This window comes from Xiphophorus maculatus, chromosome 14 (assembly GCF_002775205.1).
Source record: "Xiphophorus maculatus strain JP 163 A chromosome 14, X_maculatus-5.0-male, whole genome shotgun sequence".
Taxonomy (NCBI): Eukaryota; Metazoa; Chordata; class Actinopteri; order Cyprinodontiformes; family Poeciliidae; genus Xiphophorus; species Xiphophorus maculatus.
The window spans coordinates 23,066,898-23,081,390 of NC_036456.1; the positions used below are offsets into that span (position 1 = coordinate 23,066,898).

General features: G+C 38.3%; 3 protein-coding genes across 5 annotated transcripts in view; 1 reads left to right on the top strand and 2 right to left on the bottom strand.

Annotated features, from left to right (window-relative positions):
- LOC111611200 (programmed cell death 1 ligand 1-like) overlaps positions 1-14,493 on the bottom strand; it is a 36,286-nt gene that overhangs the window by 16,632 nt on the left and 5,161 nt on the right. The gene's annotated exons all lie outside the window — the stretch shown is intronic.
- On the bottom strand, positions 362-7,654 carry LOC111611201. Of its 2 annotated transcripts, XM_023347037.1 has the most exons (6): positions 7,472-7,509; positions 6,861-6,943; positions 1,629-1,740; positions 948-1,161; positions 588-833; positions 362-509 (listed from the first exon to the last, which is right to left on the bottom strand). In XM_023347037.1, exons 2-6 carry the CDS (start codon positions 6,889-6,891, stop codon positions 432-434), a joined length of 681 nt encoding a protein of 226 aa, XP_023202805.1. In that variant the 5' UTR covers positions 6,892-6,943; positions 7,472-7,509; the 3' UTR covers positions 362-431. The 2 variants fall into 2 exon arrangements, with proteins under 2 accessions (XP_023202805.1, XP_023202804.1); XM_023347036.1 differs by lacking the exon at positions 6,861-6,943 and having other exon boundaries at positions 7,472-7,654.
- On the top strand, positions 7,536-12,735 carry LOC111611210 (myelin-oligodendrocyte glycoprotein-like). Of its 2 annotated transcripts, XM_023347076.1 has the most exons (7): positions 7,536-7,639; positions 10,157-10,507; positions 10,591-10,632; positions 11,791-11,889; positions 12,320-12,357; positions 12,456-12,518; positions 12,600-12,735. In XM_023347076.1, exons 1-6 carry the CDS (start codon positions 7,555-7,557, stop codon positions 12,471-12,473), a joined length of 633 nt encoding a protein of 210 aa, XP_023202844.1. In that variant the 5' UTR covers positions 7,536-7,554; the 3' UTR covers positions 12,474-12,518; positions 12,600-12,735. The 2 variants fall into 2 exon arrangements, with proteins under 2 accessions (XP_023202844.1, XP_023202843.1); XM_023347075.1 differs by lacking the exons at positions 12,456-12,518; positions 12,600-12,735 and having other exon boundaries at positions 11,791-12,330.

The following is a 14,493-nucleotide window of genomic DNA, read 5'->3' on the forward strand; positions in this document are numbered from 1 at the left end:
CTGCCACTCACCGTAAACCGGATGTGTGACAGTGATTTCCGGTCATTTTCGATCTCCTTAAAAATGCATTTCTCCGGCCCCAGGCTTCGGCCCAGATAGAGAGGCGGTTGAGTTGGAACAGCCGTGCGGTCCCGGGCTTCGGCCCAGATAGAGAGGCGGGTGAGTTGGAACGGCCGTGCAGCTGGAACACGCAGAATTCCCAAAGGTTTGGCCTGGGGGAGCGGGCTGGTCCCTGGGCCCTGTTGCTGCAGCTGCATGGCCGGGACAGGAACCACACACACCCACCCACCCACCCACCAAACAATGAAGAGACATGACAAATCTGTTGCATTCAAAGTTTATTGTGACGTTTCTCCAGCATTTCCCCTGGACTGGTCAAACCTTTGCCTCATCTCCGCCATCTGGTTGAGATCCAGCTGCAGGGCATAAAATCAGTCGGCCGTGTGAGTGTCGTGACACATGACCCGGGACATCTGCATCCGGACCTCACTGGATTGGGTGTTTCTGGACTGTGAGGGGGAGAGGGGCAGAGAGTCAGAGGGCAAGGGTCATTGGATGGTGGTTATGCTGTTTCCTGGATAGCTTACCATCGTTGCCACTGCGGTTCTAACGTCGGTAATGGAGGGTCTGCCTGGCAGCAGCATTGCTGCCCACGCGTTCCTTGCGAATGTCGTGATGTTGCTGATGGGCTGGTCATTGGTGTTGAACACCAGGTTACAACGGGGGCGAAGCCGAGCGTGGATCTCCATCCAGTGCTGGATCCACCCGAATTCCTCGTGCGTGAGAAAGACCTGGGCACAGCCGAATGCCCGGGCCGTCTTGTGGTTCTTTACCTGCGGAGAGGTAAAGAAGGGGAGAGAAATGTTAAATGGTGGGTGGATGCAGCAGCAGCACTGTCATCCATCCATCCACAGAAAAAGGTGAGTGTGCGGTGTGTGCAGACTTGCGTTAAGCACAACCCCTGGAGAGGCACAGCTGGACCCCCTCGCCGCCTCTCGGACCTCCTCGGTGGTAAGATTGGTCATGACGCCTGCGCGATGGCCGAAGGTAAGGTAGAGGGCAACGAAGCTGTATAGCAAATGTCTCAGGCCGACGTCGTGCCTCTTTTGCGATAAGCGCTCCAAGAGCTTGGGGATCCAGCTGTGAGATTTGGCGAGGCATCTGCGAAGAGGTTCAGGGGTTATGGAACACTGCAGCTTCTCATTTTTAACCTTCATTTGCTGCAGTACCACATGAGTTGCGATTTGGCACGTAGCCGACCTGAGAACTCGGATTACGGACACGAGCTGATGCTTTGACAGCCTGGAGCTTCTTGGAGGCGTCTCCATGAAGTAGACGTGGAACTGAGTTGTATTTACCAGGTAAACCTTAACGGTAGTGATTGCCTTCAGCTGCCCGGTGAGTTCACTGGGCCAGGCCAATATGCGTCCGGCGTCATCCAAGAAGCGCCAGGACCCCAAGGCCGTTTTATCACGGCTCATGTAGCAGAGGCATGCAATAATACAACCCATCTTTGATTTAACATTTTCTATGTGTTTGCGCGAGGGTACGGCACCGATCAGGTGCCGTTTGTACTCCTCTAGGTAGCGATGGATGACCGGAGGAGGGAATGTAATCAGCCTACCCACCGTGCTCGATGACGGGGCCTGCGGTTCGGCCTGGATCTCGGGTACTCCAGATCTCTGCTCCAGCTCGACCACCGAGTCCACGGATGGGATGTCACGACTGGAACCAGGCCCGCTGGGAAGTATTAAGGAAGAATAATTTTATGAATTAACTTTGGACAAAACGTTTGGCTCTCTCTTCCTTAATCTTCCGGGTCCTCTCAGCGGGCGACGTGCAGCCACAGGGAAAAACAACACTGCGCGTTGACGTCACAGAATCACAGAGTTTAATCCCATACAACGCATTAACAACAGAACTGCAGAGGGACAGAGATATACATTTTTACCTTGAGACAGGAAAAATAGAGAAAGAAAAAACAAGAAAAGGCAAAGACGCGTCTTTGGAGATAGCTGATGCAAAAAAGCAAAATAGTAGCAGCTTTCTGAATTTTTCTCCTGTACACACAGTCTTATACTGAAGGTGTGTCTTCTCTTTTAAATATATTCACTTAAGGCGTTCCTCTAGTTGGCCAACTGGAAGCTACCTTGGACACTAAGAGAAACTTAGAAACTCCCCCTAATTTTACGGCAAAAATCAAAGGCCATTTGCTCCCTTGGTAAAACAAAAGAGCGAACAGCTGTGTCCTGACCCCTTGTGGTTCTACGGTCATTTTGGGTACAGAACAACCTGAGATAAGATTTCACAGATACCTGTGAAATCCGAAGTCTCTCCCATTATCTCTCCTTACATAAATTCTCAGAAGAAACTTAAATTCAGTGATTTTGGTTCAAGGAAAGGTTATCTTTACAAACCCCAGTTTTGCTCCTCTACAGTCAGCACCTCAAAAGATCGAGTCCTGCCAAAAATAACACATAAAATCAACAGAACAAAATGAGGTATAATTCCTGAGCAATTTTCTAATACTAAACAAAACATTTTCATTCAAACAATTTCCATTTGATTCTGATATAGTCACAGATAGTACAATTTTCAAATACATTCATCATTTACTAGATTAGTAGTTTTAAAATGAGATAATACAATCTTCGATAAAAACATGGTATTAATACTTAGAAAAATGTCTTAGAAATTAAATGTTAGTGGTTTCAACCTTCTGTGTTGTATCCAGTTTCACACCATCCCAGATGTTGGTTTCTATAAGGCTTTTGATCTTCTGTGAACTAAACAGGCTTCTCTCCCCCAAGCTCCAGTGATTCTGCCCTGCAGGATATTCTAATTTTATGGCCTCCTGTGCTCTGACAGCACAGCAGGAGTCCTCACTGAGAGATCTGCATTTGGCCCCTGTTGTCTTAATGCTTGGTCATCTGGTTTAGTTTTAAATCCTTAACACAAACCTGTTCAAAATAAAGAAATTTGTTCAAAATAAGAATGTTCAATATACCTTTTACACATGCCGTAAAATTAACTGTATTAAGCACTAAAAATAATAATTTTCCCTTAACAGAAGACATGGCTCCAGCTCCTGCGGCTGCGGGGAGGCCGCAGAGGTCAAACGGGGACTGCGACGCAGCCCGCCGGGAGAACCGCGCTTCTGCCCCACGTGCGATGATGTTGGAGAATCTCCGGGCGAGGGAAGGGAAGAAGCAGGGCAGGTGGACGACCCTGAAGGCAGCGTGCCGGTTGCGCTGTCCTCCGACCCGTCCAGGTCCAACCTGGTGGCTAACGGCGGGGTGGGACTAGAGGCCCGAAGCTCCCTCACCTGCTCAATGGTTCTTCGCCATTGCAGCCTCTTCAAAAGGCGTTTTTTCTCCCTCGGACCCAGATCACGGTGCGCGTCTTGGAGGTGCTGCGCGACCCTCAAGCTACCTTAAGTGCACCTGCTGACAGGACACTTCATGCCGCGAACACTCACTCGCCCGCTGGCAAACGCAAAAAGGATCCTTCTTTCATTCCGCACGCTATGCACGTCATCTAAATGGCTTCACAGGCGCCAAGACCTGCTGCTACATACCGGACACCGGTTCTTGTACTTCGACGCCGTCATTTCGCCGTCAGAGTCAGATAGCAAGTGGCTAGAGCACATGGCCAACCCAGCAATATATACACACGCGCTTCCAATCACGCCTGATGAGGAACACCTCACCAGTTTGTCACATTCAGCAACCTGATTTCGGGCCGGAGAATCGGCCCGGAATTCTCTCCTGATATCCGTTACGGCAATCGGGTCTCGTCCGTGGGGATAGGTGCCCCGATAGCCGCACGGTATCACCCGAACTTGCGGGACACTTGGTTACGATGCTAAGGTGGGCTAGGCGCCTGACTACAGCCAATAATGGTGATATGGCAATTAGAAGGATTCGACTGAGGAGCCTGTGTGTGAATAAACACCGTCAGACAGAAAGTAAAGTTATTGTATTTGCATGTATATTTTTCCATATATTTAGGAAGGTATTTAATAATATTTTATTATAAATATAAACACAACAAGAAAAACAACAATAACAAACAAATAAATAAACCCTGATGACACCCAAGAGTTTTTCTCTCTCTCATTCAAGTCCGTGCTTTTTGTTGGTAAGGTGATTAATGATTCACCAAACAATAGTCCAACTGGACTATTGTTTTATCTTTCAACCTTTTATCTGTCTAAATCTTTAGACAGATAAAAGGAAAATAAAGACAATCCCGCTATAAATAAATACAAAAAAGACATTTCCAGCAAAACAAACACATCCATAAAGATCTGCGTACAAAATATAAAAGAAAAAATGTAAGTTATGTGAACAATATACAGTGTCACTAAAATCTGTTTTATTTAAATAAATTCACCTCCTTAATGCTGAGTCATTATAGGGCATCAGAATGAAGTCGCAGATACACCTGGATAAACTCAGGTATGCAGCCATTCTACAAATTACTCAGTTGCTTTTTATAAACTATTTCATATAAATGTATTGTTTACTTCATTTTTTTCTACAGCAGGAGAAGTTGTGTCAAAAACACGGAACAGACTAAATTTCAAAATATTAGAAAAAGTAATTTTTTTTAATTAAAATTTATGGGAAAAAAACAAAGAAAAGAAAAAACAGTCCACAATCATCCTCATTCCAAACACGTTCACTTTCACTTTCATCACTTGGTTCATGTTCACATTATTTATTGACTGTATCGAAGAATATCAAATATATTTTGATTTTAACTGAAGATATGAAATAATGCAATACATAATATACAATAAAATACAATGACTTAAATCTTATTGTATAGACTAGGCCAGTGGTCCCCAAACTACGGCCCGCGGGCCAGATGCGGCCCGCCTCCACATTTGGTCTGGCCCCTTGAACAATACCAGAGTATTTTCATATATGTGCATTTTTATTTGATAAGTTGGACTTTTGCAATAAAATGTTCCTTAGTAATGAACTTTATTTATTATTAACAATTAGTTAGTAACTATTTTATACATGCATATAATTGACCCTAACCCTTTTTTTATGTGGAGAACCCAGTGTTATTTGGTTATTAATTATTTCATAAATAGTGTTATTTCCTGACTTTTGTTCTCTGAAGAATCCAGAAAAGGTTATTTGATTGTGCTTTCTGAAAAACAATACATTTTTATGTTTAGCACTCTTACAATCGTCACACTTTTTCTGTTACAAACTGACCCCGGCCCCCATCAGAGAAGGGACAAGTTATGTGGCCCTCACAGGAGAAAGTTTGGGGACCCCTGGACTAGGCCATCAAATCAGTCTGTGAACTACGTTGCCTGTAGGGATTTTTAATGTCCAGCAGGTGTCAGTATTCAGTGACGCAGTAATGACGCAGTATCAATAGTTTTGCTTTGGATCGAAACGATACATGACGCCTCATTTATCGATCACTAGTCATAACAACCAATGTGGGGCTTCGGCTGTGTTAATCTGAGTCCATTTAACAATGTTCTTGCAGCGATTTACACGCAGCCAGCCACAGCGACAGCAGCAACCGTCATGAAGAGGACCCGAGTCCACCCCCGACCCGGAACTTAAAGTGTGCTGCTTGACCCGCCAAAAAAAAATACGTTCTGATTATTTTGTGCAAGTTACATGTACCAATAGCAAACTTAGTCAATGTTATTATAAGTTGGGCTGGTTGTCAGAAGATGTAAGTAAGTCTCTGTGAGACGGAGTATTTAAGAAAAAACACAAATTCACTGATTGAATTGTTGGTTGATAGGAAGCATATATTTGAATTTGTGCAACAAACACCAAGAGAAAAAAACTATATAAAACTGAATGGCCATTCAGTTTGATAAATATTTACACATTCAATAAATCAATAGAAATCCAAGGGCACACATCAAAACATCAAATCTAAATGAATAATATGAATTATATTAACTATTTTAATACAGACTGATGGTTCACATTGATCATTTAAAAGATTTAGTAATAGAAAATTCAACAACTACAGGTGTATTATATTGTGTTAGTGAACACACTTAAGTGTGTAAGATAATGGGTGGAGGGAAAGAATCATTAGAGCCAAGAAACATACAGAGACAAAAGTAGTGGATAATTTTAAAGGTAAGAAAATTAAAAAAAAAAACAATTTCCCATGTTGGAGCAACTCTTGCAGCGTGGTTGTGCAATGTAAAAAATGTCAACTGTAGGGAAAGCTGAAAGATTCATATGAGCAACCTGACATAGGCCTGTTTAGTCCCTGTCAGATATTCTTCAGAAATAAATTTACAGATGAGGAACTTTTACTGACATGTTTCACACTAGCAAGTGTTACAGAAAAAAAGATCTATCAGAGTTTAAAATTTAAGTGATGAAGGAAATTACAAACTCATAGTCAGCACTGACTAATTGTGCTACCATGAATAAAGCAGTAAAACAGTTAAATTGTAGGTTTTCTGTACAGGTTTGTGTTCAGTCGTCTGCCTGGACACAAACACCTGCACGCGATGGAAAAACAATTCCATAATAATACTGTAGGTTGTTTAGTTTTTTAAATAATCTTGGATTCCTTTAACCCAACTCAAGTGGCTTGGCCAGCCTTAAAATATTTTTAATTCAAGTTAGGAGGATGTAGATGAAACAGCCCATTATGACGCCCTAAACTGTGTGTGTAACTAAATGTGTCATTTTATTTATGAAACAGTTTCAAACTACATCTAAGAGCAAGAAGATTACAAACAAACTGTATTATTCTATAAAGGAAACAGCTAAACATGTTACTAAGGAATGCTAACAGACAGTTGGAGGCTAAATGTTGTAATAAATAAATACTAAAGTGATGCTACTTACAGAACATGAGGCAGAGTGAGAAGAAAGCCATCGTGTTATGATGTTCTCTTCCGCTAAATCAGAAAGTATTTTCTGTCTCACCTCTACCTTGTTCAGGAAGTCAGTGGCACATAGAACATAACAGGAAAAATTATTATAATCATTATCAAAGAAAATTCTTGTTGTTCTTGTTGATCTTTTACTGAATAAGTCAGTCCATGTCAGATATGCTGCCAAGTGTTTTCACAAATGTCTACAAACTTAGTAAAACTCTATTCTGTTCTTTATGAGCTACTAAAAAACACATAAACACTGAGCTTGAACTTATGTGGAAACAGCAAACAAGCTGAGCTGCAAAGTCAGTTACCTATTTTGTCTGTGACTGAAAACCATTGTGACATGAAATACATTGTGACATGAAATACGTTGTGATTGCTCACATCCTGTCAAGTTAGTTAAGCATATTTTATTGCTACTTTACATAAAGGTTTGATGGATCTGTTAAACTTACAATATCTCATTACGACATTATCAAATACAGTATATATATATATATAGTCCCGGAAATATATATAATGTTTCCAGGACTATGAGCTCACACACCCCGCCCAAACCAATGACAAAGGAAGTACCTCTTGGTTTTGACTCGACGACATCTCGGCCATTTCGACTTCTTAACAAATCTTCATTAAATACTAAAAAGAAAGTCAGAAATATGCTCTTCATCAGACTGGAACACATCATGAGATATTTTCTGGTTCTCTTCTGGCTGATCAGTTTACTTCCCGTCTCAGATCAAGGTACGTTCAGTTTTTCTCTCCTCATTTCCTCCCAGTAGTGTACACAGCGTAGCGGTTATATCTCAAAACAACACTAAAAGTTACTGAACTTCCGTATATTTACAATAAACAGCTGCGTATCAAACCCAGAATTAGTTTGATATTCAGGAAGTTTGATTCAGCAGTTTAGTTCCGGCTCTCGCTCTCCATATTTTCATAGATGTTTTGTGTCCGCAAATAAATAGTTAATATCAAAGATGGTGTCGCAAATCTGCAGCAGCCATTTGATGAGCCGCTATAAAGACAACCTTAGTCTGGTAGCAAACGTGTATCTGAATTTCAGGATGTTGTACCTCCTCAAACATTTAGAAAGAGTGTAAAGATAACTGCTTCGATAATACAGCCTGTCCAAAAATGTCTCATGTCTCCATTTATCCTGAGTATGGATTATGTTGTGCTGTAAACCTAAAAAAACAAACCTACTCCATCCTCCCCACAAATCGACCCACTTCTCTCTCAGCTCCTCGTTCTCTAAATAAAACCCACTTTTTTCAAGCACATTCTAGTTGTTATACACAATTCATTTAATTGGATAATATTTTCTGTTCTTATTGCAATCACTGTTCTAGAACTGAATCCTTTTTCCAAAGTCAGTTTCCTGTGATATACTTGACAAGTTGAGACTTCCTGGTATCTGAGAAAACCATTTTAGCCTTGAACAAACATTCATAGTCTGTCTTTAAAAATATATTTTCTCTTTTGTCATTTTACCTCTTTGTGTCTTTCTATCTTTTCATCCTTTGCTTCTGCTTCAACAGACTTCACTTCTCTAACTTCATTTCCCCCCCAACTTGTATCACACATATACACAATGTCACTAAGTGAAACACATTATATACATTAATTACACACTGATGGATGTTTGAAAGCCTTTGTTTCTTTTAATTATTTACAGTTAATGAAAACTATTTTTAATTGTATGTTTAGTATCTTCTTAGATGTTATTTTCAACAGGAAGCTTTAATCTGACAAACGAGACTCATTGTGAAAGATATTCCAATTTATTGAATATGACTGTAAATGTAGAATATTGAATTAATATTTATGATTTGTAGGCTACTGATAAAATACAATAGGTACAATAGAAATGGCTGAACTTATTCCAAAGCTACCATTTTGAATTTATTTATGCTCAAAGCTAAAATGCTCCACTTTTATCTTTTATCAAAAGATGTTTATGAGGTAATAAACCTTATAAATATGATATATAAAACAAATATAACAATATCTATTATAGTCCAAGGACAATCCTCATGAAACTTATGAAGAACTGAATTCACTTTGAGGAGTGAAACACATTTTTAAGAAGTTTATCCATGAAGTTCTTACCTGCACAGACTTTGTTAAATGATGCCTTCCTGCTAACTATTTGATGATCAAAGACGTTTTTTAGTTTCCCAGCAGGAAGTGGTGACTTAACTTACCTCAGTCTCCCATACAGCTCTGCTCTTTCTCTGTCCACAGCTTCACACCTTTACTGATGTAAACTTGTTAATGACCCTCTTTAGATTTTTGTTTTTATTGATTGAGGTTCAAGTTCTTGAATTAGAAATCTGTTTTTATTATTTCAAAATGTAATTGTCATCAGCAAATTGATCAGTGACTCGTCTTGTTAAATTAGACCATAAAGGCCATGTCATGCGGTGTAGGTGGTGAGGCAGACGCAGATGGAACCAGGTTAGATGAATAATGAAGATTTAATGAACAAAATCCAGAAAAGTCCACAAACACAGGCAGCACGACTGAGCGGAAGCCAGGGCTCAACGTCGGTAGCAAACTCATATTTCGACTGGACACATGAAGGACTGAGGGCACATTAGATGAGGACCTGACAAAGACACAGAAACACTGATGACACTAAATACACAGGGGGTAATTAGGGAACGAGAAACACCTGGGAGTAATCGAGGGGAGAACAGGACAACACGGAGACACAGAGACACAGAAAACTCTAAATAAACACACAGAAAAACACAGAACACGACAGGCTGATCTTTGCTCCTCACAATGACTGTGTGATTCATTTGTCTCTGATCTTTCCATGGATCAGTTTGCTGGAACTGATCTCTTCACTAAAACTGAAGGTTTGGAGAAACTCTGATCAATAAATCAGATAAGGCCTCTGATTTCCAGGTTTTAGCAATTATGGAAATACCTGTCCTTTATAACAGGTTTAACACCAGCTGTTATGGGATAGCTGCTACTTTTCCTTCTGGTAAAATGTTGATATTTATTTTAATTAAATGAATATTTTCTTGTTTTATTTTCCAGATTTTGATTTTAAAAAATGACTAATCAATTTGTAAACAAACAAAAACAAAACAGAAAAAATGTGAGCTTTTGTTTTGAAAGAACTCAATAATACTGTGTTGTCCCAACAGTTTTCACAACTGAAAGCATTTAAAGGATAATAGTTGAGCAACAAACTGAACATCATCAGGAGTGCAGTCATTTTAAAAACATTGTTTATCTTTCCAGGAAAATATCATCTTGCTGGTCCTGAAGAGCCAATAAAGGCACAAGTGGGATCCAACGTTGTTCTACCATGTTGGGTGAAGCCCCCGGTTAATGTGAGAGAAGCTCTAGTCGAGTGGAAGTTCAACTCCAGTAAAACTGTTCACTTGTTTCGCAGCGAAGGTGATGACCGAGAATCTCAAGACAAAAGCTACAAAGATCGAACTTATCTCAACCATGCAATGCTTGAACTTGGTAACGTTTCCCTCAAGTTGTCCAACGTAACTAAGAACGATGAAGGGATTTACAGCTGCATTGTTCGCCGTCTGCCTGGTCATAATAAGCCAGAAAAGAGACATGTTACTCTGATTGTTGGTGAGTTTTATTGAATCAGAATCATTTAAGATAAAATAGATAAAATGTTGATATCTTTAACACTTAATGTGATTCCTCAACAGTTGATGGAAAAGAAAATGAAAATGCAGAAGGACATTCTGGAGGTAAATATCTTAACAACTGATAATCAGATGTTTCTGGCACAGCGACTGTGACTCAGTGGATACAGTTGTTGTCTTCCTGTTTCCCCTGGTCACATGTTGATGTGCCCTTGGGCAAGGCAGATAACTCCTAAACACCTATTGATCTGCATATAGGTGTATGAAGGCGTGTGTGTGTGTGTGTGTGTGTGTGTGTGTGTGTGTGTGTGTTAGTGAGAGTGAATGGGTGAATGTGTCTGCAGTGTGGAGAGCTTTAACAGGTCAGCATGACTGGAAATACTTTAAATAACTTCAGTCCATCAATGTTTGTATCTTTACTTACTCAGACAATAAGGGAGCCAATAACTGTCTTGAATAAATTAGTATTTTACTTGTGGATAAATGTGGATAAATTAGTAAAATGGTAAAATGTTTTGTTTCTCAATAAACTGGTTGATTTGACCTCTAAATATATAATTTCATTATCAGGTTAATCACATTTCCTTGCACAATTGTTGGAGTAAATAACAAAGAATGACTAAAACTATTCTCCTTCCTGAACACATGATGGCATTTCTATGGTGTGAATATTTGATTAATATTATTTGAATAAATCAACATGCCATCTTCAGAAATCTGGAACAAAGGAACCAAAGAAAGAACCAAACTAGTGGAAATCCAGTTTTTCCTCCATCCTGATTTAATCTTCCTGCCTTTGAAGAAAATGTTTCTTTAACTTTTGTTTTACATCCACAACTGGACCTACTTTGAAATAAGAGGATGTGAATTAATCTTTAAGATTATACACAGTTATGACATCATCTAGGAACATTAATATGAAAGCTTCTAAATTTAAGAAAAGTAATAAAGTGGCATTTAACAAACAAAAGTTTAACTTTTGTTCCTTCTAACTAAACTAAAAAAAGGTTTCATACAATTTAGAGTCAGACAGTAAAAATAAAAAGGTTCTGGGTTCATCTGTGTGTGTGGGTGTGTGTGTGTGTGCGTTGGTGTGCGTGTGTGTGTGTGTGTGTGTGTGGTGCAGTAAATGTTGACCCCTGAATGATGAGGTGACTGTTGGTTCACAACTTTGATCTCATTAATAAAACAAAAATTTGCAAAATTGAATTCAAAATATTCAAAAGCAGAATTTTAAAAACCTGTTTTTCTTTTTTGTCACAGGACCTGATCCTGGAGTTACTGTTGGAGTTGGTGTTGGAGCACTCATCATCCTCGCCTTCATCACATACTATGTTGTACGTTGCCACAGAGGTGAACAAAGTAAGTCAGTCATTGTCTTTGTCTTGCAGGATTTTGGTGAATTAATGATTCTCTCCATAAATGCATATTTCCAATTGATAGAAAATATAGTTTTTAATAGTTTGCAAAAACTGATCTGAAGCTGAAGAGAAGTAAAACTCAGAAACATGGAGCTGTCTGGATAAACATGTATAAGAAAAGTTATGCAGTTTTCACATATTTATCAATATCTGTTGGTGTTTGTCTGAAATGAAAAGAAAAACAAGAAACCAAACTATTATGAGTAACTTTTTTCTGTTTTAGGTCTTTGTTGTTTATTGTAGCCTTTCTGCCTGCCCAGGTTGATGAAACATTTTTACCAGACAAAAACTGTTAAGGAGAATTAAATATTGTCACTCATTTATATTGTTAAGCTAAATATTCACTGTTGTTTACTTTCTGTTGTGTACAGTTTTTCCATGCTGGAACAACAAGTTTCAACATGAACAAGTGAGAAATAATGGAGGTATGGAAATGGAACAATAATGTAATAATTAACTTATATTAATTATTTACTTTTTTATTTTCCTGCTCATTGATAAACTAAGCAGGACTGCAGTCACTGAACATCACAGCTGAGCATCAAACCAGGAAACTGAACTTCCTTGTTGGTGACTGAATCTGACTGACTAGATAATTTGATGTAGCAGCAATGAACTGGTGACCTGACTGGTTTACTCCTGGCTCACCAGCTTTCCCACTGACCTGAACAGTGATATGCAGGTTTAGACCAGAGGTGACCAACCTGTGGCCCCGGATCTGGACAACACTAAAGAAAAACAGCCAAGAATCAAGAAAACAAAATCCAACAACATTCATTCATAAAATGCTATAAATAAAACTATTAAAAATTGCAAACACATAACTCAGATTTTCTCTTCTTTGTTGTGTTTTCTTCAACAGAGAAGCTTAAAGCCAATTAAAACATGTTTAATATTATAATTACATCAGACCAATTAAAAAAAGAAACTAGAGCTTAATGAAAGACATCTCTTCTAACTTAATGAAAGTTTTATTTAAAAGGTTCTTTTAATCTGATAAGCCTCATCTGAATATACATTATATATTCAATTTAATATGACTATGTTTACATTTTTATTTTAATATGCTTTGGTTTCTGGATTGTCTTATTTTTGTCAACAAGAATCTGGAAACAAATGAAAGACAAATAATTTCAGAAAAAGTCAAAACTTTACTGCTTTAATTTAATTTATTTTTTGCTGATTGATATTAATTTTCTTTTGAAAAGCTAAAAATGACTTTTTGAATGAATTTTGTTGACTTTTGTAAATAATATATATTATTTGTAACAGAATCTGATATTCTGATATTTTTATTTTGTCTGGTGGAGTTTTGCTGTGCAACTCAAAGTAAAACTGGAGGGAGACATCTAGTGGTTAAGACAGAGTATTACTCTGACAAATCACAAGTCTTTATTGGGATGTTGATGCCAAATTTAATAGAAAATGTGAAACATGATTTTCCTCAGAACTACTACAGTTCAGTTTATCTTCTAGTTGTTCATTTGTCCTAAACACTATAAACTGCTGTTGTCACATTAAGTATGTAAAAAGTCAAACTTTATAGTGCAAGTTATTATTATTTAACAGATAACATTATTCAAAGTGCTAAACAATAAAGAGTTAAAAACAATACAGATCAAACAGTTAAAACACAAAGAAACTCAATAAAAATATAATATAAAATTAATGCATATATAAAACAGAGTGAACATAAATGTCTTTAATTTAGCTTTAGAATCATTCTAAGAACATTCCTGCCTGATGTGTTAAAAACAGACTGTTCCTCATGATGGCACTAAAACATTGTCTGTTGTATTAATAAATGTGTTTACATGTTGTAAAATATAAGCTGAGAAATTTTGATTCTTGAAAATAAAAACCCTTTAAAAACATTGTTGCATTTCTTTAAAATATATTATTCAAACCAAATTCAATGTATTTGCCTGTACAAATGTAACCACAGAGTTTAAGATGGAGCAGGAAGCAGAGCGGCCATTTTGTCAAAGCCAGCCTGTTTGTCCTGTTATTAGCAGCCAGTCAAAGGAAAAACAAACCAAAACATGAAGCTACATGTATTTGTGTTGATCTATTTGTGAATCCATTTTAATTTTACTTGCACTAGTTTTGTGCCACTGTAGGCCCACTGTACACAGTTTCTAACTAGTAATAATCTAGATTAAAGATTGTGTTTTTATAGGATAAAACTGTTTAAGAATATGAGTTCCTGTTAATATGCTATTTATTTCTGCTTCACTTTCTGTCATTATTGTTCTTACTGTGAGGCTCCAAAGACTCTGAGCCTGAGAATCACATTAGATGAAAACAGTTGGTCCTCTCAACCCAGATCAAATATTTTACTTTATTTCCAGTTTCCTCTGTTAAGTCTGTGCAGGTTAATCAGGTTTCTCTTCCAAAATGATACTGAGCAGAACATATTAGAACATTTTAAAACAATGTCTTGTATGGATTTCATGTGTTTATGATGCAAACAGACATGTAACCACTGCATGAAGTTTGGTGAGAATTTGACATTTTCAGGTAACAAAGAAGGAATTTGACTTTT